The sequence below is a fragment of the Micromys minutus genome (assembly GCF_963924665.1).
Source record: "Micromys minutus genome assembly, chromosome: X".
In the NCBI taxonomy this organism is placed as follows: domain Eukaryota; kingdom Metazoa; phylum Chordata; class Mammalia; order Rodentia; family Muridae; genus Micromys; species Micromys minutus.
Window position 1 is genome coordinate 12,683,736 of NC_137970.1, and position 24,908 is coordinate 12,708,643.

At 40.8% G+C, this 24,908-nt stretch overlaps 1 protein-coding gene and 1 pseudogene across 4 annotated transcripts; one reads left to right on the forward strand and one right to left on the reverse strand.

Annotated features, from left to right (window-relative positions):
- Positions 1-6,933: 6,933 nt before the first annotated feature.
- Positions 6,934-9,131, reverse strand: MID1IP1 (MID1 interacting protein 1). 3 transcript variants are annotated; one of them, XM_080909805.1, is made up of 2 exons: positions 9,116-9,131; positions 6,934-8,633 (listed from the first exon to the last, which is right to left on the reverse strand). In XM_080909805.1, the coding sequence occupies exon 2, from the start codon at positions 8,394-8,396 to the stop codon at positions 7,845-7,847; it is 552 nt and encodes a 183-aa protein (XP_080765931.1). In that variant the 5' UTR covers positions 8,397-8,633; positions 9,116-9,131; the 3' UTR covers positions 6,934-7,844. The 3 variants fall into 3 exon arrangements, with proteins under 3 accessions (XP_080765931.1, XP_080765929.1, XP_080765930.1); XM_080909803.1 differs by lacking the exon at positions 9,116-9,131 and adding an exon at positions 8,912-9,109 and having other exon boundaries at positions 6,934-8,630; XM_080909804.1 differs by lacking the exon at positions 9,116-9,131 and adding an exon at positions 8,912-9,109.
- Positions 9,132-23,963: 14,832 nt separating this feature from the next.
- Positions 23,964-24,249, forward strand: LOC308415359 (prothymosin alpha-like; annotated as a pseudogene). The gene has a single exon. The product of its transcript is annotated as a prothymosin alpha-like (transcript).
- The last annotated feature ends 659 nt before the right edge of the window (positions 24,250-24,908 follow it).

The window sequence follows — 24,908 nt, forward strand, 5'->3', positions numbered from 1 at the left end:
AAATAAAAGCAAACAAACCACAGAACTACCCTCTAAAGATCTAGAGATCAGAGATCTAAAATTGGTCTTGGTGGGCTAAGGCCAAGGTATTGCCAGAGCTGTTCTTTCTGGAAGCTCTTGGAGCATTTTGTTTCCTTACTTTCCCTAGCTTAGAAAATAGCTCTGATTTTTTTTTGTCTGGTGAACTGTTACAGTCTCAGGGGTCTTAGTGGGGTTCATTTTCTATGCCATTTAAAGATATGTCTAACTTCTAGATAAACCCCCTAGTACCTTCTGTCATCTTTAAAGTTTTGTGATGACATTAAGCCCACCAGCATAATCCAAGTCGCCTGTACAATCTGAATGCCAGGTGCATTCTTAATTCATCTGCAACCTTATTGGCCTTGCTTCCCCAAATCCCTACCCTCACTATACAAACTGATATATTCTATGGGGTCTAGTGAATTAGGCAGAGGACCCTATGGGGGCAAGGATACTAGTATATGTACCCACCTAAGAAGTCATAGAACTGTAAGTGTTATGTATAGATAGTATCTTTCTAGTCTCTACAATCAAAGTGAGATGGATATTTCAAATATTTCTGGTCTATCCTAAGCTGTTTCTTAGGTAAATGTGGTAAAAATCAATTCTATCCCAAGAATTCTATTCTAATTCTCAATGGTTTTAAGCTTGAAAAACAAAAGGTTTTTATTCCAGTAATCTATTACTATATAACAAACCATTTAGTGGCAGTAAAAAAGAAACCAAAAATATTTGCGCACAATTCTGAAATTTGGGCAAAGCTCAATGAGGACAGCTTGCCTGTACTCTACTTGGGATCAGCTGGGAAGACTTAAAGACTGGGTGGAAGATGGTTAGAATCAACTTGATACCTTGCTTATGTGTTTGGTGGTTGATCCTGCTGGGTGGAATGTCAGTAGAACTGAGGGTTGGAGTACCTATTGGGCAGTTCTCCATGTGGCTTGGGCTTCCTATGAGCATGGCAGTTGGATTGCAAACATCTGGAGAAACAGCTTTGCATGTCATGCTAGAAGATCTTCTAGGTCCTGGTCTTGAGAGTAAAAGTACCATGTATTTAGTTAAGGTTTTAATAATGCCCTGCCTGAATTCAAGGGGAGGAGAAACAGATCCTCCCTCTTGATAGGAGATGAAAAGATTGTTGCAGAGAATACATGACCAGAAAGAACTTCATGAGCATTTGTAGTGCCATATTTGTAATACTAGTTCTTGGGGTATGAATATAGGAGAATCCCTGGAGCTCTCTGGCCAGCTGCTCTTGCCAAATTGTTGAGCTCTGGGTTCAGTGAGAGACCTTGTCTCAAAAACAAAAGAGGTGCAGAGTGATAAAGGAAGATACTGAACATTGAGTTTTGGCCTCCATGTGCTTGTACTCGTGCAAGAACACACACACACACACACACACACACACTCACACACACACACATGCATGCATGTTCCCCTACACCCTCATGTACACATTCATAAAGTACACTATACACAAATGAATAAGCCAACAAATAAAAAGAAATGAGGTATTCTTTTCTTGATGCCTCCCATATTTCACATGAGACCAAACTGAGAGCAGACATTTCTTATGCTCTTAAATATACTAGCTACTGGGTCTAAGAATTCCCCAAACCCCCAGCACTGAAGTAAATCATTTAAATGTTTGGCACTTGTTCTTCAGCTATTTAAGATATGAAGAAATTACCAACTACTTAACACACACATTCCTAAAGCATCTATAAATTGCAGTTTGGAATTCTAATTAGATACCATGAAGAACTACACCTTCTTTTGAATGACTAATCCATACTAACTTCACTTCTTACATTCTATACATACTTTGACTCCTCTGGAAAACACATGTGTTATTTCACAATGTATTTATTATTTAAAAAAAAAAAAAAGACTTATACTAGCAATTCATGTGAACGATTGGAAAGCATTTAAATATCTGGGTTGGAACTAGTACCATAGCTCTTCCATTTGCTTCTTTCCTTAACTACCAACCAGGAAATCTCCTCAATTAGATGTCTGCTAAGGAAAAAAAAGGGCCATTATCCAAAGACATAGCAAGTTCTGTGAGGATTTCAACATGGTGGAAGTGTAGTCAGGCTTTAATTGGCCCTATTGAGCTCACCCACAAGCTACTGCATTCTTTACCTCAGCAGTGTGGTATTCAAAGGGGTGGGGGAGGGACTACAAAGTTCGTTTGTTGCTTTTGAAGATTTCAAATGAATCCCATCCAGTTCATACTGTTAGCCGAGGACTCCCAGATAGACGTGCTTGCATCAGTACTAGGAAAGTGGATATGGAGAAGGAAACTAGAATTCAGAAAATGCCCCGCCCTCAGCATTGTTCGATTAGCTTTCGAGAATAAAGAAGTGAGCCAGGCCTTGTGATTCAAGCCTACAATTCTAGCTGTTCCAGAGACTGAGGCAGAACAAGCACATGTTCACAGTCTGCTGCCACTAAAGACCTAGTTTAAGGTCAGCCTGCACTTAGCAAGACCCTACTTCAAAACAAAATATACAAAAAGGCCTTGGGTTCAACCTTCAGTACTAAACAAATAAAACTGACCTCTTTGCTTTGCTAGCATTTTCCCATCTTTTCCTATCTACAGTGTTAGAAAACACTTTTCCTTGACAATTCAAGACGAGAAAGCTGCCATTTAGTAAGATGTTTATAACTTTAAAAACTGTTTATAAGCCAGTAGTGGTGGTGCAGGCCTTTAATCCCAGCACTAAGGCCAACCTGCCCTACAGAGTGAGTTCTAGAGCAGCCAGGGCTGTTACACAGACAAACCTTGTCTGGAAAAACAAAAGAAACAAACAAAAAGATGTTCCTAAGTGGCAAGAGGATTTTCTAATATTATTATTTTTTTAACAGTTTCATGATAGACACCGTGGTAGATATGTTGAAATTGCTAGCAAGGGAAGCAAAGGGGGAAAAAAGCAATAAAATGTATAAAACATAACAAACCATGAAAGCATACAAAAGAATGAATGCTCTTTTAAAGTCGAACATACCAAAACAGAAGAGGCTGAAAAAAATAGTCGTGGTTTTATTGGAATTTATTGAGACAGATGCACAACTTTTATGCTTGAACTGGAGGGAGACCTTTGACATAAAAATGAAAACATCTAGTTCAATATAAAAGGATGGAAAAACTGGAGAAGTGGAATCTTCAGTTTCAAGGGAGACATGTCAATCCGAGTCATAAGGAAACTGCTTTGCTATATTGACCAACATTGCAGCAGCCACTGGCAGGCTGATGCATAGGGAAGCTCTGTGTACACAGGTAAGTTTACTTTGCCTTATCTGGTATTCTCTAAATTAAGCATCTTTCTTCAATGAAGCAAGGGGATTCCTAAGTAATGGGGGAACTGAAGAGAAAAGTTGTGAACTCTTCATTTGTCGAAACTGCAGAAGCCTGGAAGCTCACTCTACTTTTGTCCCCTTTCCTTTCTGGTGCCTTCACTCCTTTTCCTGAGGGGCAAGAGGAAGGCAAGTCAAGGGCACAAATGGGATGCCTAATTTTCTCCCTACTTCTTTTATCTTCCTATCAAAAACTGCTTTGCAATGAAGAAGACCTTAGATAGAAAGCTACGGAAAGCCCTGTATGTGCATTCAAGTCCTTTCTACACAGCTCAGCCATGCCTCAGCCCCGGGTGCAAACACATACAGCCCAAGCACATTGGGAAGGATACCCACGTTTGGTGTCTATGAACAACCTACAATGTGCTTAGGGTCATATGCACAGGGAATCCTGGTAGTCTAAGCATCCATACTGTGGTCCAGAAGCAGGGTCATGAGTTCTGAGCATTCTATTGGCCCTAAGAACTCCTTGCTCCACAGACAGTGGCAAGAGACAGTGTCAAGTCCCTCTACAGTGGTGGGTCAAGGGTAGGGGAAATGATTGTATGAAGCAAGGGGAGGGATTGGCTTCCACTTAAAAAAGCAGTTGTTCATGAACTGAGCAAAGATGACATCAACAAACATGTCAAAGTGGTCAGGGAAAAGTCCTCAACCCAACATAGAGAACTTAAGAAAACTGAGTAAAGTTGGAGACAGGAGAGGTGGCACTCCTCATGAAAGAGCACATCAGTTGGTTGTCCAGTGTCAGTCAGCCCTGAAATCATAATACAAGTAACATTATATGAACTCAATGGACTCAACATGTTATATTTAGGAATATATGTACACACACACACACACACACACACACACACACACAACTTGTATCTAATAATAGTTAATTTTAAAAAAGGCCATGAATTTTAAGAATAGTAGGGGTATATGGGAGGATTTGGAGGGTAAAGGGGGAAAATATTGAAATCAAATTACAATCTCAAAAAATTATCATGAAACTCAGAAAAATAGAAACGGCTGTTGGTAATAAACTCTCTTCCTCTCTCAGTGTGTCCTACACTACTCCATATGACCTAGAGGCCCAGGTCATGTATTTGGAGTAATAAAGAACAACCTTTTCATTCCCTTGAGCCATTTTTTAAAGTGGACATGATCTTGAGAAAATTAATTTTTAACTCAAATGATCACAGTAAATAAAGCATTTCATTTTTGATTGAAATTTAAACTTTTCAACAGAAAAAAACCCTAGCATTTTATTTGAAAAGACCAACCTATCAGTCTATGCTTTTATTAGTTGAGAACAAAACCAACCAATCAAACGAACAAAACAAAAAACTTCATCTCCAGAATTTTAAGGTGCTCCTTTCATTATTTCTATTTAATGTTTCTTTAAAACAAATCATGGGAGGGTGTACTGGTGGGTAAAATTTACTAAATAACCCATAAAAAGATAAATTTATTTATAAAGGCTTACGGTATAAAAGTCCAGCCCTATATGAACTAGAGCTATGTATGAACATTTAAGAAAATCCTGGGGATATTAAATAAAACAGAGAGAGATGGCAACGTGAAAACACTCGTTAAGAATGATTTTTTGTTCAAAACTAAAAGTAAAACAAGACATATGCAGATGAGCTAAACTTTCAATTTTTAACACCTGCCAACTCCAGATATTTTCAGATTGGTCAGAGAATGATTCCAATTGCTGTGACATGTCTCTGACACCAGTAATAGGACCACACTAGGTAGATTGCTAAGGAAGAGATAAATATAAAATGTGAAACTCTCCACAGGAGCAAAGCAGGAAACTAGCTGGGGGAAGTGGGGGTGGGGGAGCAAAAAAGGAGTTTCTCAAAAGTTTAAGTGTGAGTTCTTATGTAAAAAAATTGTTTTCAAATGTTCTTTAACAGCAAATCATATTAACATTAGTTGAGACTCATTAGCATATGCACACATACTTATATGAAAATATCTAAAAATTAAAAAATGAAGTTCGTAATATTTTGCTAGTTGAATATACTTCAGTGTGCGCTATTATTCCGCCAGACTTCTCTGAACACACGTTTCAGTGTCTCATAAAGTCCTTACCATCACTTTCTCACTTGGTTTTAATCAGACGCTCCCTTATAACTTTGGGGAAAATGGAGGAATCAGTTTTGTATCTTATTTAAAAGTAATACTTTCCTTCCAGCAGTAGACATTTTCCCAAAGCCTCATATTTTCATAAAGAATACATAGCAGAAAAGGAAATGGAGGCACAAAATATGTTTAGAGTAAAAGAGAAACCTAAAAGTGATTTTCTCTGGTACCTAAAGAATCTCCCAAATATTAATATTTGTTTATCATCACATCAACCCCCACGGCAAGCCCACAAAAACATTTTAAGCCTTATATTGGACCTCAAGTGTGGTACCAGAGTTAAATTTATCTACAATACGGAGGGACAGATGATTTATACGCACAATTTTCTAGCACCACAGTCTTTGTCTCTTTCTACCCTCATGACTTGTACAGATGCCTTTAAATTTTTTGTTTGCAGTTTGATATTTCAAAGGGAAGAGAAAACAAGTGCTGGTAACGCTGACATTTGGTGCTTATCTTATATTAACGATTAACTTTCGCTGGCAACAGGCAGGCATCCCAGTCTGGAGACCTCCCCCCCACCCCGCCCCCCCCCGCTTTTTTCCCCCTTAGCTGCGAAATGCTGATAATGGACTTGAAGTGTCCCGGCCTGTAATGTGTATGCGCAAAAGAGCGCGCGCACAGAGTTGTTATTTTTTTTTAAAAAAAACTGCAAAGTCATGTGTATTTTAAAATCAGGTCCTATGAATTTAGAGAATGCGCCCATGGCTTCTGACGGAAAAAACTGAGGTTGACCTGGCATGTATCCCCCACCCCAAAGAAATAAAGAAAATGCAAACAGTTGTTTCACCTGCTCCCCCACCTCCCAGGGATGCTATCTTAAAAGGCATTCCTAAGAGACTTAAGGCAGCCTTGATCTGCTATCCACAAGTGCTGAATGGGTCACTGAAAAGCTGGACAACGCTTGGGGAGTACTGATGATGGGTATTGCTTATGCTATAATTTTTATATCGCTCATGATTTCAAAATTATCACCCATGACTTAAATACATTCTTTTTAAATAAAGACTTGCAATATGCTATTAGCTAGGATTTTTTTTTTTTTTTTTTTTTTTTTTTTTTTTGGTTTTGCTTTTGAGGTTGCTAATTTTTCACTTTTCTTTCATTTTTGGCTTCAAACTTTCACTTAAATATTGCAATAGGTGAGCCAAATTGGCTGAAAGATACTATATGTACTTTCAGATACTTTGAATATTTATGAACTTCTTGGGATATTTGATCCCATCTTGGAACTGACTTGCAACAAAAGCTTCTCCAGTAGCTACTTGTCCAAACTAAATAGTCGTAGAGATGATTGGACACCACCTGGAAATATCCGAGAAAATATTTAATGTCAACGAAATAAAGGAACTTTATTCCTAATGATCTGACCACTCATTGGTGGATTAAAGAGCAACACACACACACTTGTTCAGTTTAGTTAACACATCTGAGTTTTTATTTTTAGAATATAGTCTACATCTGGATTAAAAAAGTTTTAAATAAACAAGACATATGACAACAGTGGAACCCTTCATCATTCTACATACGACAGATAGAATGTCAGCTGGTTCCACTTTAGATAAATCCACTTTCGCACAATAATGTTATTATTTTCGCTGGCCCAGCGGCAAGCTTCATTCTGGCTGACACATCGCCAGTTTACACACACGGGGTGGGGGGGGTGGCGTGAAAGGGATGGGGTGCCACAGGACTACTGTACAGTGTAACAGAAAATCATTAATAAAGTAGTACCGGTTACCAACAATGCTGTTTGTGCGCTTATCACAATGGAATCGACGAAGTTTCAAAGCAAAGAGATCTGAAATACTTAAGACAGGGTCACTGTTACAAAAAAGAAATAGTGCAAACAGGAAAACTGACGCAATCCTAGCAACGCCAAGGCCTCCTCTTGCAGCTCAAAGCAGGGCGGGCAGGAGGCTGCGCCCCGCCTCCCCCGAGCACCCAGCTAGAAGCTGCCCTCCCAAGTGTGGCAACCCAGCGCTGTGCCCTGGCATGGCCCTTTCTCAGGCCCTTCTCTTCCGGAAAGAAAAACAGAAAAGAAACCCCAAGAAAGGCACAGGCTGAATGAAGGACATCGGCCCAGTTCCATTCCCACCAACACAGAGTAGGCCCCCTCCGGGGGTCTTTGAACCCCCCTCTCTGGCGACTACTTTCCTCTGCTTTCGCGATGAGGACCTCTTCTCCACACAAACCCCACCAAGTACACAGCCCAACTTTACAGTGTGCCCTTCGCGCCCCACAACCAGGAAGAAAATAGCTTGGAGGAAAGAGAGGGGTGGTAGAGCTGACCCAAGAGGGTGCTGGGCAGCGGGGACAGCCCCGCCTCAGTGGCCCCAATTACTGAAGCCGATCTCCTGCTTGTATCTGTTGGTTAGGATGTTGGCTTTGCGGGTGAGTTTGGAGAGCACGGTGTGCAGCCCCCGCAGATGATAGTGGAACTGCTGCTCCAGATCTTCCTCACCCGCATCCGTGCTCTCCAAGTGGCCCAGGCCCACCAGGATGTCCTTGGGCTTCCAGGTGCCCTCTTCGCTCCCGGCCGGCGGAGATGATGGCTGGTGCAGGACTCCCCACTCGATATCGTTGCGGATGGACTTGAGCAACACGTAGTGGCTGTACATGTCACGGGAGGGCGCGAAGAAGCTTCCATTGGCGCTGCCCGGGCTTGGGGTCGGGGTCGTGCGCTCCTCCAGGCAGCTGCCACTGCCGCCTACCTCCACGCTGACCTCGTTGTCTAGATCCGGCTCGGACAGGGGTACGTCGCGCAGCAGACTGGGCACCATCACCGTCTGGTCCATGTTGTTCACCGCGCCAATGAAGCGATTCATGGCGTTAAAGAGCGAGTGCTTCTGGTTATATGTGTCGCAGATTTGCATCATGGTGGCCGAGCGGGCGCGGAAACACAGGGACACTGGTACACCGAGATAGACCGCTGGCGATGCCCGCCTTCAAGCGTTGATGTCGGGAGCCTGTTTGAAGCCGGTGTGACCGGATTCCCAGATCCTTCTCCGCCCTCTCTAACTCTTGCTCTGTCTCAGCTCAGTCCTTCGTGATGCGCGGCTGATCTTAGCTTTGGCTCGCGATGACGGTGGGTGGTTGGGTCTAGCCTTGATCTGCTTGGGAGACAGAGATGAAAAGAACAAATTACCCACCCGATTAGGGTGCCCGGCACCCCTGCCCGCTCTATGTTCCCACCCTGACCACTGCTGGTCGGAGAAAGCACCAGGGTGGCTCCCTAGAACCAGCCGGTATTACCTCCTCCAATGCTAGCAGAAGACCTTTGAGAAAAAAGGAGAAATAATCTCCCTAGCCCAGATTCTCTGGTTTCCCCCTTCTAAAACCTAAGCGAAAGCAACCATATTAGCCCGGGCTGCCAAAGGGCGGGGACACCCACCTCTTGCACTGCGAAATCCCCTGGTTCTCAGTGCTTGAGTTGCAGACGGTGGCTGCCCAAGGGCGCTGCTTCGGTCACTGAGCGGACTGTGAATATGGGTGATGATGGCTGCTTCGGCCCCCTGCCCATCCCAGGTGCTCAATTTATAGTCCAGGAAATGTGTCCCAGGCGCCCAGGACCACCCCTGATGTCTCCTCCTCCTACCTCCTCCAGCAGCACAGATAAAAGGTCCCAGCCCTGACCGCGAGTAACACTCGCCCAGCCCTTTCTACCGCGGGGGCGGGGCACGCCGGGTGGCTCCGCCTCTCGCCTGATACCCGGGCTAAGGCTGGGCGGCCCAGCAAGGCAAGGCAGGGTAGGGCTGGGAGGATGGAGTGGCCGCGCCCCAGCACCAAACCCGGAGCAAGCTGGCTGGGGGAGGGAGGGGTGAGGCACTGAGCCCAAGGAGCCGCCGTCCACACCAGAGGGCGGACTGGCGCGCGCAGGCTGGGCGGGCTTGGCGCGCACTTTCCGGGTGGGATGACCGGAATGTGTGTGTGTGTCCGGGTTGCAAAAGAGCCCCTCAAGCCCGAACCTAGAGTGGCTGCAGTCCGGAAATTTAGCTTCGATTTATTATTAGACGTCGGGTAAGAGGGATTCACAGCGGCCCTGACTCCATACTAGGAATCTTATGTAAGAAGAGCTAGCAGGACATGCCGGATGCACGTGGACACGCGGTGCTTCCTCCACGGTCCAGGTCGTGGTCAGCTGCTGGGGGATGGGGACACTGAGGCATTTGCTTTCCTCCTGGCAGGGTCTTTCTCAGTCTTTCCTACTACCGCTGCCAGGTACGAAGAGCACCCTGGTCATCTGATTTCCATATTTCTTTCCCCACCAAGAGATCAGAGCATGGAGTGTGAACTTGGGCCTTGTGGCTTTTTGGCTACCAAAAAGACTAGGGAAAGGTGCCAGAAGTTAGTACTGGTGTTGGGTATATCTTATCATTAAAAAAAGGGGGGGAGTATACCCAATAACTCTCCGGAGTGTGTGCCAAGTGCTCCTTTCAAAAGATAGTTCTTAAGCAAGGGTTACTTAATAAGGCTTAAGTCGTGTACCATAGCCCTGGATTTACCTTTCAAGTTTTTACCCTTTAAAGTTCTCTTTAGGATTCCCAGCCCTGAGCCCATACTCTTTTTCCCCATCTCATTTCCTTTACTACATCCCTCAAACTCCAGTCAACTCTTACATTCCTCGAGATAATATGACTCAGGCTTCTAATTTTAAGTTTCTTTCCACTAAAGTCTTTTGGGAGGGGGTTTAGTATAGCATTGCCCTGCAAGACAAAAAAAAAGTGCCCCCAAACAAGGTAAAACACTTATGCAAGTGTTTCTTCCTTGAAGGAATGGTATTGTCTACCAAAAACCACATTTCTTCCCAATACTGAAGGAACAGCTGACTGCGTAACAAGGGCTGATAACAGACAGAAAAGACATTGGTAACCCTGAACCCTGTCTGGAAAATCTCCCTCTGGTTTATTCTAGATCATAACCCATGCTTCCAATGCTATTTATTTATTTATTTATTTATTTATTTATTTATTTATTTATTTATTTATTGTTTTGAGACGTGGTCCCCTCCTGCCAACTTGATTTGTAACGACAGCCTTCTGACTCAGCGTCCCTTGTTCTTTTAAACATGAATTAATGTTAACTGCCCAGTGGAGCTAAAGAGATCAGTGGAAAGAATGTAGACGAGAAAGATGCATTGTGTAAACCTGACATAGAACAATAATCTTTCTCTCTTCTTGTGCACAGACTTGAAAACTTTTCCACCCTTCGTTTGTCAGCAAAATGGAGTGTTTCCCGTGGAAGAACAATTTCCCGTGTTTCTTTAGCAATAAAAAGGAACTTCGTGGGCCATGCAAAGGGTTCTATTAGGGTTCAATGAGATAACAGCACTAAAACTGTTAACTGTTAACATAGTAAAATACTTAGGGCATTGCCATAGTCTAGAGGCATTTTATGTGAAGAGTCTGAACCCTTCAAAATACAGAAATAGGGGACTGGAGATTTAGCTCAGTGGAAGAGGTGCACTAGCAGGTGCAAGGCCCGGGGTTCAGTCCTCACCTCCAGAAGAAAACAGACAAATAAAGAAACAAAAAAGGGAAAAATGGAGAAATAGGCTAAGATGAATCAAAGGACCCCACCTCCACCTTTACCACTTCTAATGCATATGGGAGTATAAAACAGTCCAGACTTGTTTTAACCTTTATGCCAAATGAGATCCAAGGAGGAGAGCTTTGGAAAAACATATTACCTGATTTCCAGTAGTTGATATTTCTTATAACTTAAAACGTAGTTTGACCTCTTCTCAGACACAGACCCTCTGGCTATTTCAAGTGTGCACCCTAATGAAAACTTGGAATTGCTTTGAGTTATTAAATGCTGGAATCCTGCCTTCTTTTCTCTAACATCTCACAGAAAACGGAAAACCTAACGGCCTAGTAAAGACATCCCACTCTGAAAATTAGCCCAGCCTGGGAGAAGGCCCCTATCCCTGTCCCTTTGGCCTCCATCCTTCATGTAGGTCATTTCCCTTCCTTCTGTTTAGATCTTCTAGCGTCTTGACTCTCAGTTGCTGTTCTTACATATTCCTTAAACTCTGCCAGGTAATGAATGGCTCATGCACCTGCCGGCCAAACTTCCCAAACCGGGCCTCCTAGCTCCCTCCCTCCGCCCCCCCTTCCCCACCCACACCATAACTCACACCCACCGGGTAACTCCAGAACGGAAAGGTCCTCTAGCCAGAGCTCCAGGCCCTTGGAATCACCCCACCGCCACCCCTCTTGTCCTAGCCAATCAGAAAGCTTCTGAGAGAGTTATGCAAATGAACTTTTGGCCCTAGCCAGTCAGATGCTACAAAACCCTCCCCCCCAAGTGTCCTCTTTCACCCCAGCCCCGAAGAGCTAATGGCCGGCGTCCCTGGCAACCGGCCTGCAGCCAGTTTTCTCCTAATACAAGGCTGTAAAAAAAAAAAGGGGGGGGGGGTCACATGGGTACTAAACGGGTTGGGCCAAGGCCAGTGAAAAAATAAGCAGCTTCTCTGGTTGCTCTAGGCACCTTCACTACCTCGATCTGGAAATGACTAAAAGCTCCCAGGAACCTGTCCAGGACTAATTTTGCCTAATGAGGACCCTAGTAGTCATCAGTTGAGTAAATGGCTTCTGAATATTGGCTTAAGGCAAGGCGCCTTGGTCTCTATTTTTCTAACCAGTGTGCTAGATTCCTGTTAGAAGACTGGTCTGAGATTCTGCACCCCCTCTACTCTTTTTCTAAGCTCATAGAAGCTCTTAAATGCTGAATGTCAGAATTCCTTCTTTAATCAGTAACCAGGAAATGATGCTCAGCTGGCTCAACATCCCCCTGGAACCCTCCCCAAGTCAATTCACAAATTACCCTTCCTGTTGCGTCTCTTTCATAGCTTAGGAGAACAAGGCATTTTAAAGGCAAACAGAAATTGCTAAGCAAAGTTGTGAGCAAAAGTGAACCGGTGTAAGGAGAAATGGAGAAATAAAAAGCTCTGGCTTGGGGCTGGGCAGAAAGTGAGAATTTAAGGATAGAAATCACCCCTAAGCCAAGACAAAGGAGAGTCTTGATCACGCTGATACAGAACGTAGCTTCATGAAAACTGTTCTGGAAATGGGACAATTCCTCTCTCCTTTTAAAGGCCACGTAGTCCAACCTTTTGTTTGTACTGAAATTGCTCACAACATCTCCACCAAGTGGTCACCCTTGCGTACATTTTGTGTTTTCCGTCCTCTGGTATCAGGCCAATGGTTTTAGAGCTCTTCAGAAAGCCTTGAAACCCAGAGTCTGGCTGTTCGAGTGTAGCAGTGGACTCCCCCGAGTCCACTATGTCTCAAGTCAGTTACTTTCCCTTCTTATAACAATTCGTGCTTTTGGTTGAGTTGCTCACTCATCTGGGTCACTGTCTTTGGAAGCTGTCTATACGTTTCACATCTGTCCTCATTCCTTGTTCCTGGGACAAAAAGGAGAGATGAAGCCACCTATTTTATTGTGAGTGGTAACTTTTCTAGACAGAATTCTCCAGGCCAGATCTAATGCTCTTTTACTAGCAAACACATGTCTTAGAATGCTGCCCAGCATTTAATGGACTTGTTTTATGGTTACATTCATATATTGCTATATATGCAACAAAGCTTAAGCATCCTATTTCTAAGCAGAAGAGATCTTTGTAGACCAAAATACAAAACTTTCTATTATTTTTACCTAAGTAGATTTTGGATCATTACTTCAGCATGTATCAATTGTTTGGATTCTGATTTTGTGCTCTAATACCCTTGGACATTACTTACACATTGGATAACTGTCCACTGGATTCTTCCAAGCTACTAGTAATGGGTACAGGTGAGTACTGCACAAAGGGCAAAGTGCTATTCAACATCTGGACAGCTTCAGAGTGATTCAATTCATTAACTGGTACTTTGGCATATTTTTCAGCCATATTAATTGTACCAACACCCAGAAGAAAAAATAGTATGAGCAAACTTGCTAAGTGTTTTCCTGAGTTCTCAAGGTAATAACCATTTTCCTTCCTATAGAGCTAGAGAATATTTTTGTAGTTTTCTACACTAGAAAATGCCTTGTTCTCCTAAGCCATCAACAGGAAGGATAATTTGTGAATTGACAGGGGGAGGGTTGCATGGGAATGAGAATCCAGCCAACCACTGTTACATGATACATGTACTAGAAATAGAGGCTGGAGAGATGGCTCTGTGATTAAGAACATTTGCTACTCTTCCAAAGCACCCAAGTTCTGATCTTAGCACCCACATTAGGTGATTCACAACTACTGTGACTTTAGCTCAAGAGGGACCCAACACACTCTTCTGGCCTCTGTGGACATAAAATAAATAAAGCAGAAATAGTGCCATGGTAGAAATCCTGAGTTTCGGAAAAGCTTACATTTTTAAGCAGTAACTTTTGTTTTGGTCTCAGCGATCTTACTTATTTAAGAATCCTACTTAGAAAATGATACATTCAATTTGAATATAACAGGTGAAAAGAAGGGCAAAACCCATTGTAAGTTTTTAAAAAAATATTAAATAGAAACTTTTACACACACACACATGCACACTCACATGCACATGCACACACACATGTAGCAATAACTTCTGTAAAAAGAGCCCATGAACTCAAAAGGGAACAAAGGTATGAGCAGGCTTTGAGAGAGGAAGGAAAGACAGAAACGAGGAAATATTATACCTCTCAAAATAAAAAAAAATAAAAAATTAAAACAATAAGATAAACTTAATTATTGTGTTTCTTCAAATGCCAAGATCCACTTAAACAAACAAACAAACAAAACAAAACAAAAACAGGACAAAGCAGGGACCAGAAGAGGGCAGCATTTGTGGTTTCTCTGTGTATCCCTGGCTGTCCTGGAACACACACTGAAGACCAGGCTGGCCTAGAACTCAGAGATCTGCCTGCCTCTGACTCCTTAGTGCTGGGATTAAAGGCTGGGCCACTGTGTTTAGTGGTAGAGCACTTAACTGATTTGTATAAGATGGTATGTTTAATTTTCATTATCATAGAAAAATTCTGATTTTTATTGGCTTTTGGACCTTAGTGTTTGTTTAAGAGGTGACATTCTTGGAGGTGATGCTATTAAAGGAATGTTTTTCTATAACTTCCTAAAAGTTATTTCTAAGTATTAATTTGTATAGCACATTTATGCATGGATATTCACCTTTGTCGTTCTGCTGATTGCTTATGACTGGAAATACTTAGAAATGTCAGATAATATTGGGTATTCTTTCTGTGATGTCTCTCCTTCTAAACCTAAAAATATAAAGGAGTATATTAGTAGAGTTTCGATTCTCCCTATACCTTCATATCTCCCCTAAATCTCATCAGAGGCCTGTGTTGTCTATGTAATCTTTTAGCTAGGTTGCACTGCACAGGTTTTCTTAGCCAATTTAGCAAAGATTTAATTTTATGTCAGTATTAGTCCTGCACAGTCCAAAATCCAACTGGAAAACATGATCAATTTCTTTGTCACCTAGATGATTGTACAATTACTAGAAATTTGGAAAAGAAAATTATGAGTGTGCCCTTAATGGGTATCTTGATTTTGTTCTAATAATCATTTTGTTCCTGGAAAAATATTAAACAAGGAAACACATTTTTAAAACTATGGGTGCCTTGGGTAATTTCATTTGGTGCAAAGTGAGCGATTATCTTGGTAAGAATTATAAAAATGCTCATGTGTGGCATAATTTGTTCAGCAGTATTTGTTCTAAATATTTACCTAGTATTACATGGTATCCATAGAAATGGCCCCTTGATTTCTCCTGAATGGACTCAAATATCTTTCCGATTCTGATTTAAACTAGTTGCAAATCTAAGCGAGATTGCTGAAATGATTTATGTAGTTATTGGATCTAAGTTTTTAGAGAGAGCAACCTTGATTAGCTTAGCAAAAATATCTGTTAAGTAAGAGGGGAAATTAGAATACTGTGGCCAGATATTAAAGCACATCACTCTTATTTAGTCTCCTTCTTTACCAAAAGAAAATTATCTGAGTCATAGCATTTAGGATGCAGAATCTAGAATATTCCAAAATAAAGATTCTTGGGACTCTGTGATATGTTTTAAATTAAGAAATTTGTAGCCACGGTTTAGTGTTTTTTCATTCCATTCTCAGGATGTTTTTCCCCGCATTTAATTTCAGGCAACATATTCTGCTCCATTATATCCAAGTTGAAGCAAATTTGCTGCCGTTCTAACAGCCAGTTCAGCTGCTTTTATAATGTTCTTGACCTACTGCTGGGACCATAACTTTCATACATTCAACCAATTGGTTCAAGTGTTTCACATTTCTTTGGAACATTTGTGTAATGCTTCCCTGGCTAGAAAACAGAGTGTTTGAGTTATTGCTACCTAATGCCATGTTTAGTCAAAATTCTATTCTTTGTTTGTTTAAATCATTTATTTGGCTCTCTTCTAAAATACTTCTCTGAGTTGTATCCTCTAGACTGAGCAGTGAGTTAGTTTCCTCTCCTCTCTCCCACCCTCCATTGCTCCCTTTCTATCTTATCTTCTCCCTTTTCTTTACTTTTTTTCTTCTCCTATCATCTAATTTTGTTTTTCCTCGTGGTGCCAGAAATGAAAATGGAGTAATGCCTAATGGAAATGTGATGTACTTTGAGTTTCTACCTATTTTGGAATGCTGTTCAATAGACTCAAAACAAAACAAAACAAAACAAAACAAAACAAAACCCCAAGGAGTACAAGGAAGTCATGTTCACCTATGATATAATAAATTAAGAGAACAGAGAAAGGACTCACTATAAAATGAAAAGACTTATTTATTTATGTATACGAGTGCTCTATTTACATCTGTGCCTGCATGATAGAAAAGGGTACCTGACCCATTATAGATGGCTGTGAGCAACCATATAGGTGCTGGGAATTGAAATCAGCACTTCAGGGAGAGTAGCCACAAAGCCACCACTCCAGCCCCAATTGTGCATTCTTATAAAGACTACTGTTGTATTTATTGTGCTTTTCCATTTATTGGTTTTAAAGTCATCTTGATAAAGTTTCATTGTGATACACCCACCACAAAAAAAAAAGACCATAGAAACATCTGAGTAATTTTATGTATCAAAATTAAATAGAAATCTACTTCTCTAATGAACTTTCTATTTACTTGAGGGGGTGGAAATGTTATACACAATGTAATAAAAAAAGTAAACTGTCTGGAGTTATAAATGTTTGCTACCCTGCCCCAGCCCTCTGTAAACTATCTTGTTCTGTTTTGTTTTTTTCTTTTGGCTTGTGTTCTCAGAAGCCAGCTGTATCATTTGTAAGCCTCAGTTCCTTCACCTTACAGGGCTAGTGAAAGGTTTAAAGGTGTGTGTGGTGGTTTGAATAAAAATGGACCCCGTAGCCTCATGTATGTGAATGTTTAGTTCTCAGGGACGGGGACTACGTAGAATGATTAGGAGGCCTTATTGGCCTTGTTGGAAGAAGTCTGTGAGCCCTGGGGTTTCCGAAGTCCAAACCAGGCCCAGTGGGTCTGTTTCTTCCTGCTGCCTTTGAAACCAGATGGTAGAACTCTCAGCTCCTTCTTTAGCACCATGCCAGTCTGCTCATTTTCATGTCCTAACACCATTCCCATGATGATAATGGACTAAACTTCTGAAACTGTAAACAAGTCCCAATTGAATGTTCTTTTTTATATGAGTTGCCATGGTCATGGTATCCCTTCACTGCATTAGAACCCCGACTGAGACAGTGAGATGTATTTCTGATAGAATACAAAGATAATGAAAAGTAGTAAATATAAGGGTGTTGCTGGCTGTGATTGTGTGTGGTGCTAATTTACACTATGATATACTGTATATGGGAATAGTAACTGAAAAATATGTTTCTATTTTTGTAGCTTATTTGTGCTTTGTTGTGCAAGACATTTCTCGAGACTTTGCATTTTTTCCAACGTGAAAATCTTTGCTGGGGGGGCATGTGTGAATTATATTGCCTATCTTTCCTAGTCCCGTTGATAAACTACCTTTTCCTAGCCAGGCTCTGCCTTCTACGGGTTCGTCCTCCAAAAACAGTGCTACCAGCTGGGACCGGTGTTCAAATAAGATCAGTCAGCGGAAGACAGGTCCAATCAAAACTATACTTTTTTCCTACTTTCATTCCTTCCTTCCTTTCACACTTTCTATCTGTCTTACTCTCCTTGAGTCTTTTACTGGGCCTCTTATGCAGACCCATATTCTTTATTATCATCTTTTTTTTGTTGTTGTTGTTGTTATATTTTTATCATTGAAATTTATTTTTAAATTGAAATATATTTTGATCATATTCTTCCCCTCCCATAAGACCTCTACCCCTTCCCAAACCACTTTTAAGTTTTTTCTCCAAAAACAAATTAGAAACCTAAAACAACAACAAAATTTCTCCAAACCAAAAAAACGTATGATTCTCCTATTCTATAACTAAATAAAAACATATGAAAAACTGTGGGATCTGTATGTTGGCCAACTACTCTTGAACATGAGGCCTACCCTGGAGTGGTTGATATGTTCAGTGCCACTCCATTGGAGAAAACTGTCAATATTCTCAATTCATAAATTTCTAACTATATATAATATGAATAATTATAGCAGTAAAGTTTAAATCTCTCAAACGATGTCAGCTGCAGGAAAGTGGTATTTGCAGAACTAGTAATTAGAACTAAGAAAACAAAGTAGTGGGAGTAAGTTATGCAGACATGGGGGGGGCAGGGACAAGACAGGCACAGAAAGTGGCCAGTACAAGGCCCCTAAAGCAAAAGTAAGCTTGGAGGATCAAAGAGACTAGCAAGGCTGGAACAGAGAGGAGGTAGTATTTAGGAGATGAGGTCAGATAGGCCACTTGATAAGATCCCATTGGAATTTTTAAGCACTCTTAGATTGTCAGTCATCTCACTGGGGAAAGAAATTGGCATCTATGGAGGAAAGACAGAGAGAAAGGAAAAGGTAGGGGAGCAGTCAGGATGCAGTTGACAATATGGAATCAAGCGGCCTAAAGTTCAAAGTAGTGGTCACTAGCTTTGTTCTGTGTGTTCTGAAAGTGGGGGCAATATAATTGATGACATTTTACTTAGATGCAAGAATGCATAAAGTCAAATTTTCAAGAGAAGACAGAGTTAACGCTCAGGTGTTTGAGAGAAATGAGGGGCTGGAGAGATGACTCAGAGGTTAAGAGCACTGACTGCTCTTCCAGAGGTCCTGAGTTCAAATCCCAGCAACCATGTGGTGGCTCACAACCATCCGTAATGGGATCTGATGCCCTCTTCTGGTGTGTCTGAAGACAGGGACAGTGTACTTGTATACATTAAATAAATAAATAATTAAAAAAGATATACTGTTTTCTCTGATTATTGGTTTAGCTGTTTTAACAGTTCTTCATTACACAGATTGTATTCATTACTTTTTAAGTATTTTTTAGGCTAACAGCCCCTTTAGCGTTTTAGAAGTCTTATACTTATCTGTTGGCCATGGTTTTCTTCTCCAAACTTTCAGTCAACTGCTTTAGTCATCTATGGGTGGAAAAATGCTAAATGAAAATTTTTCCACCATATTAATTTATGCCATTCTGAACAGCTTCATGAAATCTTATGACTTTTTGTCCATTCCTCCTGGGCTGGGATGCATCCCTCTGTGCAGTGCACCGTACTGCGACTGGGCTCTCTTTTATTCATTTATTAATTAGCCATCTTAGCTATCAGGCTACAGTGTTTCAGTTCCTGTATCTAACTAGCAGTGAGTAGTCATGCTTGCTGGCAACTTGATTGCAGTATGCTCTTCTATTTTATTATTTCTTGCTGTAAGTAATCTTATTGCACTAATTTATAAATTGAAGTTCATCATAGTTGTGTATGCATAGGAAAAATACTGTATCTAGAGAGTTCAGAAAAATACAGTATATCTGAGGTTTTAGACATCTACTGTGGGTCTTAGAGCATTTTTCACAGACGAAAGGAGTGGCTGTAAAAAAAGTGGGTGAAATTTGTTATTAATAAGTTTAAATCATATTGCAGTCAGAAAATATATACTTTATGGTTTTTTTCATTTGGGTATTTATTAACATTTTTTTGCTTATGTTTTATCCCTCATTTCTAATTCCATATTCATTTGACTGAACCTAAGACATATTGTAATGTCTCTGGAATGGGCCATAATATGAATAATTAGTGACATCGTACAGTTAAAGTCGGCACCACTTTCACTTTTGCATTGCAACATAAGTTTATTTAGACCCCACAGTCTGTGGCAGTTGGATTGGTAAGGGTGTTGTATGTACATATTCCAAGTTCATAATGTACCTCACTGTTTCCGTCGAAAGCATGGAAGCAAGAATTAGCTCTGCTGTACATCTAGTACTGGATCATTGATAATATATATTGGAGTGTGGATGATATATTGGACTCAAAGACACACTTTCAAAAAAAAAAACCTTTTTAAGAATGTTTTTCTCATAAGGCCACCAGTTTCATCCTGTGAGCAAATGATTTAATTAAATACCAATGGTACCATTGCCGAATACTATCATTTTAGCTATTAGGATTTCAACACAGGCAGTTTTATGGGAGAGAACACAATGACTCAGCTCATATCAATGGAGATTTATATTTTATCATTGAAAATTCTCTTTACCATCTTAATGGTTTTTTTTTTCTTTTGTTTTAACCCGGGATTAGTAGATTTTAATCTTGGTGACCTTTTCCTATTTTATTTTTATTCCTCTATAATGCTTTTGATCATTAATTTAAACTTACACTTCTTTTTTCTTCTGGCAATTGGATTTTGTCAGATTCCTTGAGTCTTTTACTTTATGTTATCTCCTGGTCCTCCTGGTCAACTGAATCTTTTCAGCAGACGAGTTTTTCCAGTTCAAATACGTATACATACATATACGTATGTATGTATAAATAAGTGTATGTATGTGTATATGTGTGTGCGTATGTATATGTATAAACTCACCTATCTCTGCTTCCCAAGTGCTGGGATTAATGGTGTGCACCAACACACTCCACTGTTCTTTTATGTTTTAAAACACTTTTTAAAGCACATCCAGACACATCTCGGCTGGCTCTAAGTTAGCAGTTCCCACTTTCCTTCAGAAGTCTGAAAGCACAGTATGTACCGGTTGAGTGACCTGCAGTGCAGCCTACAGCCTTCCTGCAATTGTCCCAGCTTTGCTTTATGGCTGTCTCTAAGGTTAAATAAAGTCACTGAGGTTGAGTAACTTCAGCAGTAGATTATGTTTACCAAGTTTGCTCAGCTTTACCCTTGAACAGGCATACCCTTTGAAAGCCACAGATCCATGTCTTCCTTTATTCCAAAGCGTTTCCTTTAATTGAGCCGCTGAATTTTTTCTATTTTAGGCATTTCCCCTCCCCCCTCAGTTCACTACCATTCCTATGCCTCTCTTCTTTTTCCTTTTATGTTCTGTGTTTGCTCAATCAGTACTATATATTTCCCAAACTGTTTCCAGAGTTCTTGCTTCTAATATAGGAATATCTATTATAGTTTATAATTTTCAAGTCAGTGGTGTTTTAAATTCTTCTAGATTTCTCCCTCCCTCCCTCCTCTGTCTGTCTGTCTGTCTGTCTGTCTCTCTCTCTCTCTCTCTCTCTCTCTCTCTCTCTCTCTCTCTCTCTCTGTGTGTGTGTGTGTGTGTATGTGTGTGTGTGTGTGTGTGTGTGTGTGTGTTTTGTCTGCATGTGTGACTGTCCTATTGCCCAAGGAAGTCTAAAGAGGGCATCAGATCCTCCCAGAACTGGAGTTGTAGACGGCTGTGAGCCAGCATGTAGGTGCTGAGAACTGAACCTGGGTTCCCTGAAAGAACAACAAGTCCCTTTAACTGCTGAGCCATCAGTCCAGCTCACAAGAATAATTAACTTTTTTTTTCCTGAAACATTCTTGGCTGGTCTGAAACTCACCAGACCAGGGTGGCTTTGAACTCAGGTTTAGTTCTGAACACTTCAAAATACTTTGTTTTAATTTTTTAAGATTTTTTTTTTAAATCATGGAAAAAATGCCAACATTTGGTACTTGGGTAGTTTTATCATCATTTTGCTTTCTTTTGTTCATTGGTGGTTCCTTTTGTGTCTGTTTGCTTTGTTTCATTCTGCTTTGTTTTTCAAGACAGAGTTCCTTTGTGTAGCCCTGGCTGTCCTGAAACTCACTCTGTAGACCAGGTTGGCCTCGAACTCAGAGATCCACCTGCCTCTGTATCTCAAGTGCTGGGATTAAAGGTGCCCAACACCGCCACCAGGTGATGTTCAGTGTTTCAAAGAAGACTTCGTTTTTCCAAGCAATGGCACAATCTCAACACAACTGGGTAGGAAGTACAGTTTCCATACAAAATAATGTCCACACTTTACAACTTTTCTCTTGCTAGAACCATTTCTTTCTTTCTTATTTTTTAAGTTGAAAAAAATGTTATTGGATATTTGCTAGAAACATTTCTGACTGTTGTGGTACATCTGTTACAATCATTGAATTTACATTATAATTCAGTCATTATAACCTACAATCCATTGTAAACATTGCAAGTATGGTTTGGATCTCTGTTTGTTTTTGTTATTAACCACATTTCCTGAATTCTGCAAGCACACCTTCATCTCTTTCTCAACATCTTATCGACACTGTCTTTCTTGAAGTCCTTTTTGATTCCACTTTACAATCTTTCCATGTAATTAATTTATATTGTGTATTTCTTTTTAATTGAGGCCAGCTTCATTTTCCATTTGTGCATTGATGGTGCCTCTCTGGCCTCATTTTTTATCTAACTCATCATGCAATTTCACTGGCTCAAATTGCGAACTCTTAAGTCCCAGACATGGCTCACTGAGTAATATCCCTGCCATCAAGCCAGATGACTTGAGTTCAATCCCCAGGACCTACATGGTAGAAGGAGAGAACTGACTCCAGGATGCTGTCCATTGACCTCTATCTACAGGCATGCCATGGCATGTGTGTGTACCCACGCCCAGACACATGTGTGCACATATGTGCAATACAAAACAGATAAGAATATAACACACATTTAAACACAATGCAATGCATTGTATGTCTTATTGCTGCATGGGGACATCATCTCTGACCAATGAGATGAAAAGAAGAAAGTTCTCTGTGGCTTTCTAAAAGAAGTCCTTATAAAACAGGATGGATAATTATGGAATAAACCTGCATGTAAATGACATCTATGAGTCACCCTATCAGCCAAGAACTGTCTCCGTTTATCTGCAGTGTTATATTAGAAAAACTTATCTCTATTTATTTAAGCTCCTATGCTTAATTTTCTGAGGCATACAGCAGAATAATATACTGACTGATGGATAATGTGTGTGTGTGTGTGTGTGTGTGTGTGTGTGTGTGTGTGTGTGTGTGTTGTCTATAAGAGTTACTTAGGGTTGTCATAACAAAGGACATAAAATTACTGGTTTTAAAACAACAGAGATTTATTCCCTCAACTTGTTCAAATTCAAGTTTTCAGCATTTTTTTCCCTGGGAGGATCTAAAGAAGAATTTATTCTGTTTTTTTCCCTTCTGGGTTCTGGTGGCTCATGTATGTATTACTCTTAGACTATTTCTGTTGTGACATGGCCTTTCCCTCTGTTTCTGTGCCCTTGATTTTTGTGTCTTATAAGGAACTAGCCATCAAATTTGGGGTACATATATAATCTGGATTAACCTCAAATGAAGATTATTGCCTTAATTAGGTCTGTAAAGATCGTTATTCCAAATGAATTCATAACAAGTTAGTGGATACATATAAGGGGATGTCTTTTGGGGGGATGTTATTCAACCCATTACACAGTATATACTTTTTAATGTATAGAGATGGGATTTTATTCATATACAGCTTTATTTTTGAGTAGTTTTTTTTAAAGTTTTATTTATTTATTATATATAAGTACACTGTCACTGTCTTCAGACACACCAAAAGAGGGCATCAGATCTCATTACAGATGGTTGTGAGCCACCATGTGGGTGCTGGGATTTGAACTCAGGACCTCTGGAAGAGCAGTCAGTGCTCTTAACCACTGAGCCATCTTTCCAGCCCTTGAGTAGTTATTTTTATACATTGATTTATCTTTTTTTTTTTTTTGCTTAACTCTACTCTCATCTCTTTCCAACCTACATAGCATCCCCAGGCTAACGCATTCACTATGAATCCTTTCATTTTGTCCACAAACACCTACTCCTACAGAGACAGAATGCACATATACAGATGACTACACACACACACACACATACACATACACAAACACACACACAAAGTGTGTGTGTAAGAGAGTGATAGAGTCCACTGGCTGCTCCGAAAAGCCATCTTTGCATTGTTCCTGGGGTCGTGCTCCGTGCTCCCTGCAGCCACCTTCGCCGCCCACCACCTCCTCAGACGCGGACTCCGGCAGCTTTCTCTCCAGAGTCCTCGAACTAAACTAATTCCTTACTCGCAGCATCGGACCACCGGCGTGCCCCACCATGTCAGATGCGGTAGTGGACACCAGCTCCGAGATCACCACCAAGGACATGAAGGAGAAAAAGGAAGTTGTGGAGGAGGCAGAGAATGGAAGAGATGCACCTGCCAACGGGAACGCTCAAAATGAGGAAAATGGGGAGCAGGAGGCTGACAATGAGGTAGATGAAGAAGAGGAAGAAGGTGGGGGGGAAGAGAAGGAGGAGGAAGAAGGTGACGGTGAGGAAGAGGATGAAGATGAAGATGAAGATGAAGATGAGGAAGCCGAGGCTCCCACGGGCAAGCGGGTAGCTGAGGATGATGAGGATGATGATGTTGACACCAAGAAGCAGAAGATGAGGATGACTGGACAGCAGAGGAAAAGCTGACCTTACTCACCAGGACCTATTCACCCTCCACTTTCCGTCTCAGAATTCAAACCTGGTCACCTTCGAGTAGAGAAGCAGGCCCCGCCTGCCCACAGTGGGCACTGCCACCCACAGATGACATGCGCTTTCCACTACCCCACCAAAGCCACAACATGAATTGGCAACATGGGAGGAAAAAAAGAAGAACTTCCCAGGCCCTGCTTTTTTTCTTAAAAATACTTTAAAAGGAAAAATTGTTTGTGTTTTTTATTTACATTTTATATTTTGTATTTTATATTGTTAGGGTCAGCCATTTTTAATGATAACGGGTGACAGAACCTGCCCTCAGAGCGTTTTATGTCCTACTTCAGACTTTACTTGTGCTGTGACCATGTTCATTATAATCTCAAAGGAGAAAAAACCTTGTAAAAAAAAACAAAAACAACAACAAAAAAACAATCTTATTCGGAGCATTCCAGTAACTTTTTTGTGTATGTACCTAGCTGTATTATAAGTAGTTGGTTTCTATGAGATGGAAAAGTTTTTTCCTTTTTCTTTTTCTTTTCTTTTTTTTTTTTTTCTTTTTCTTTTTTTGTCTAAGAA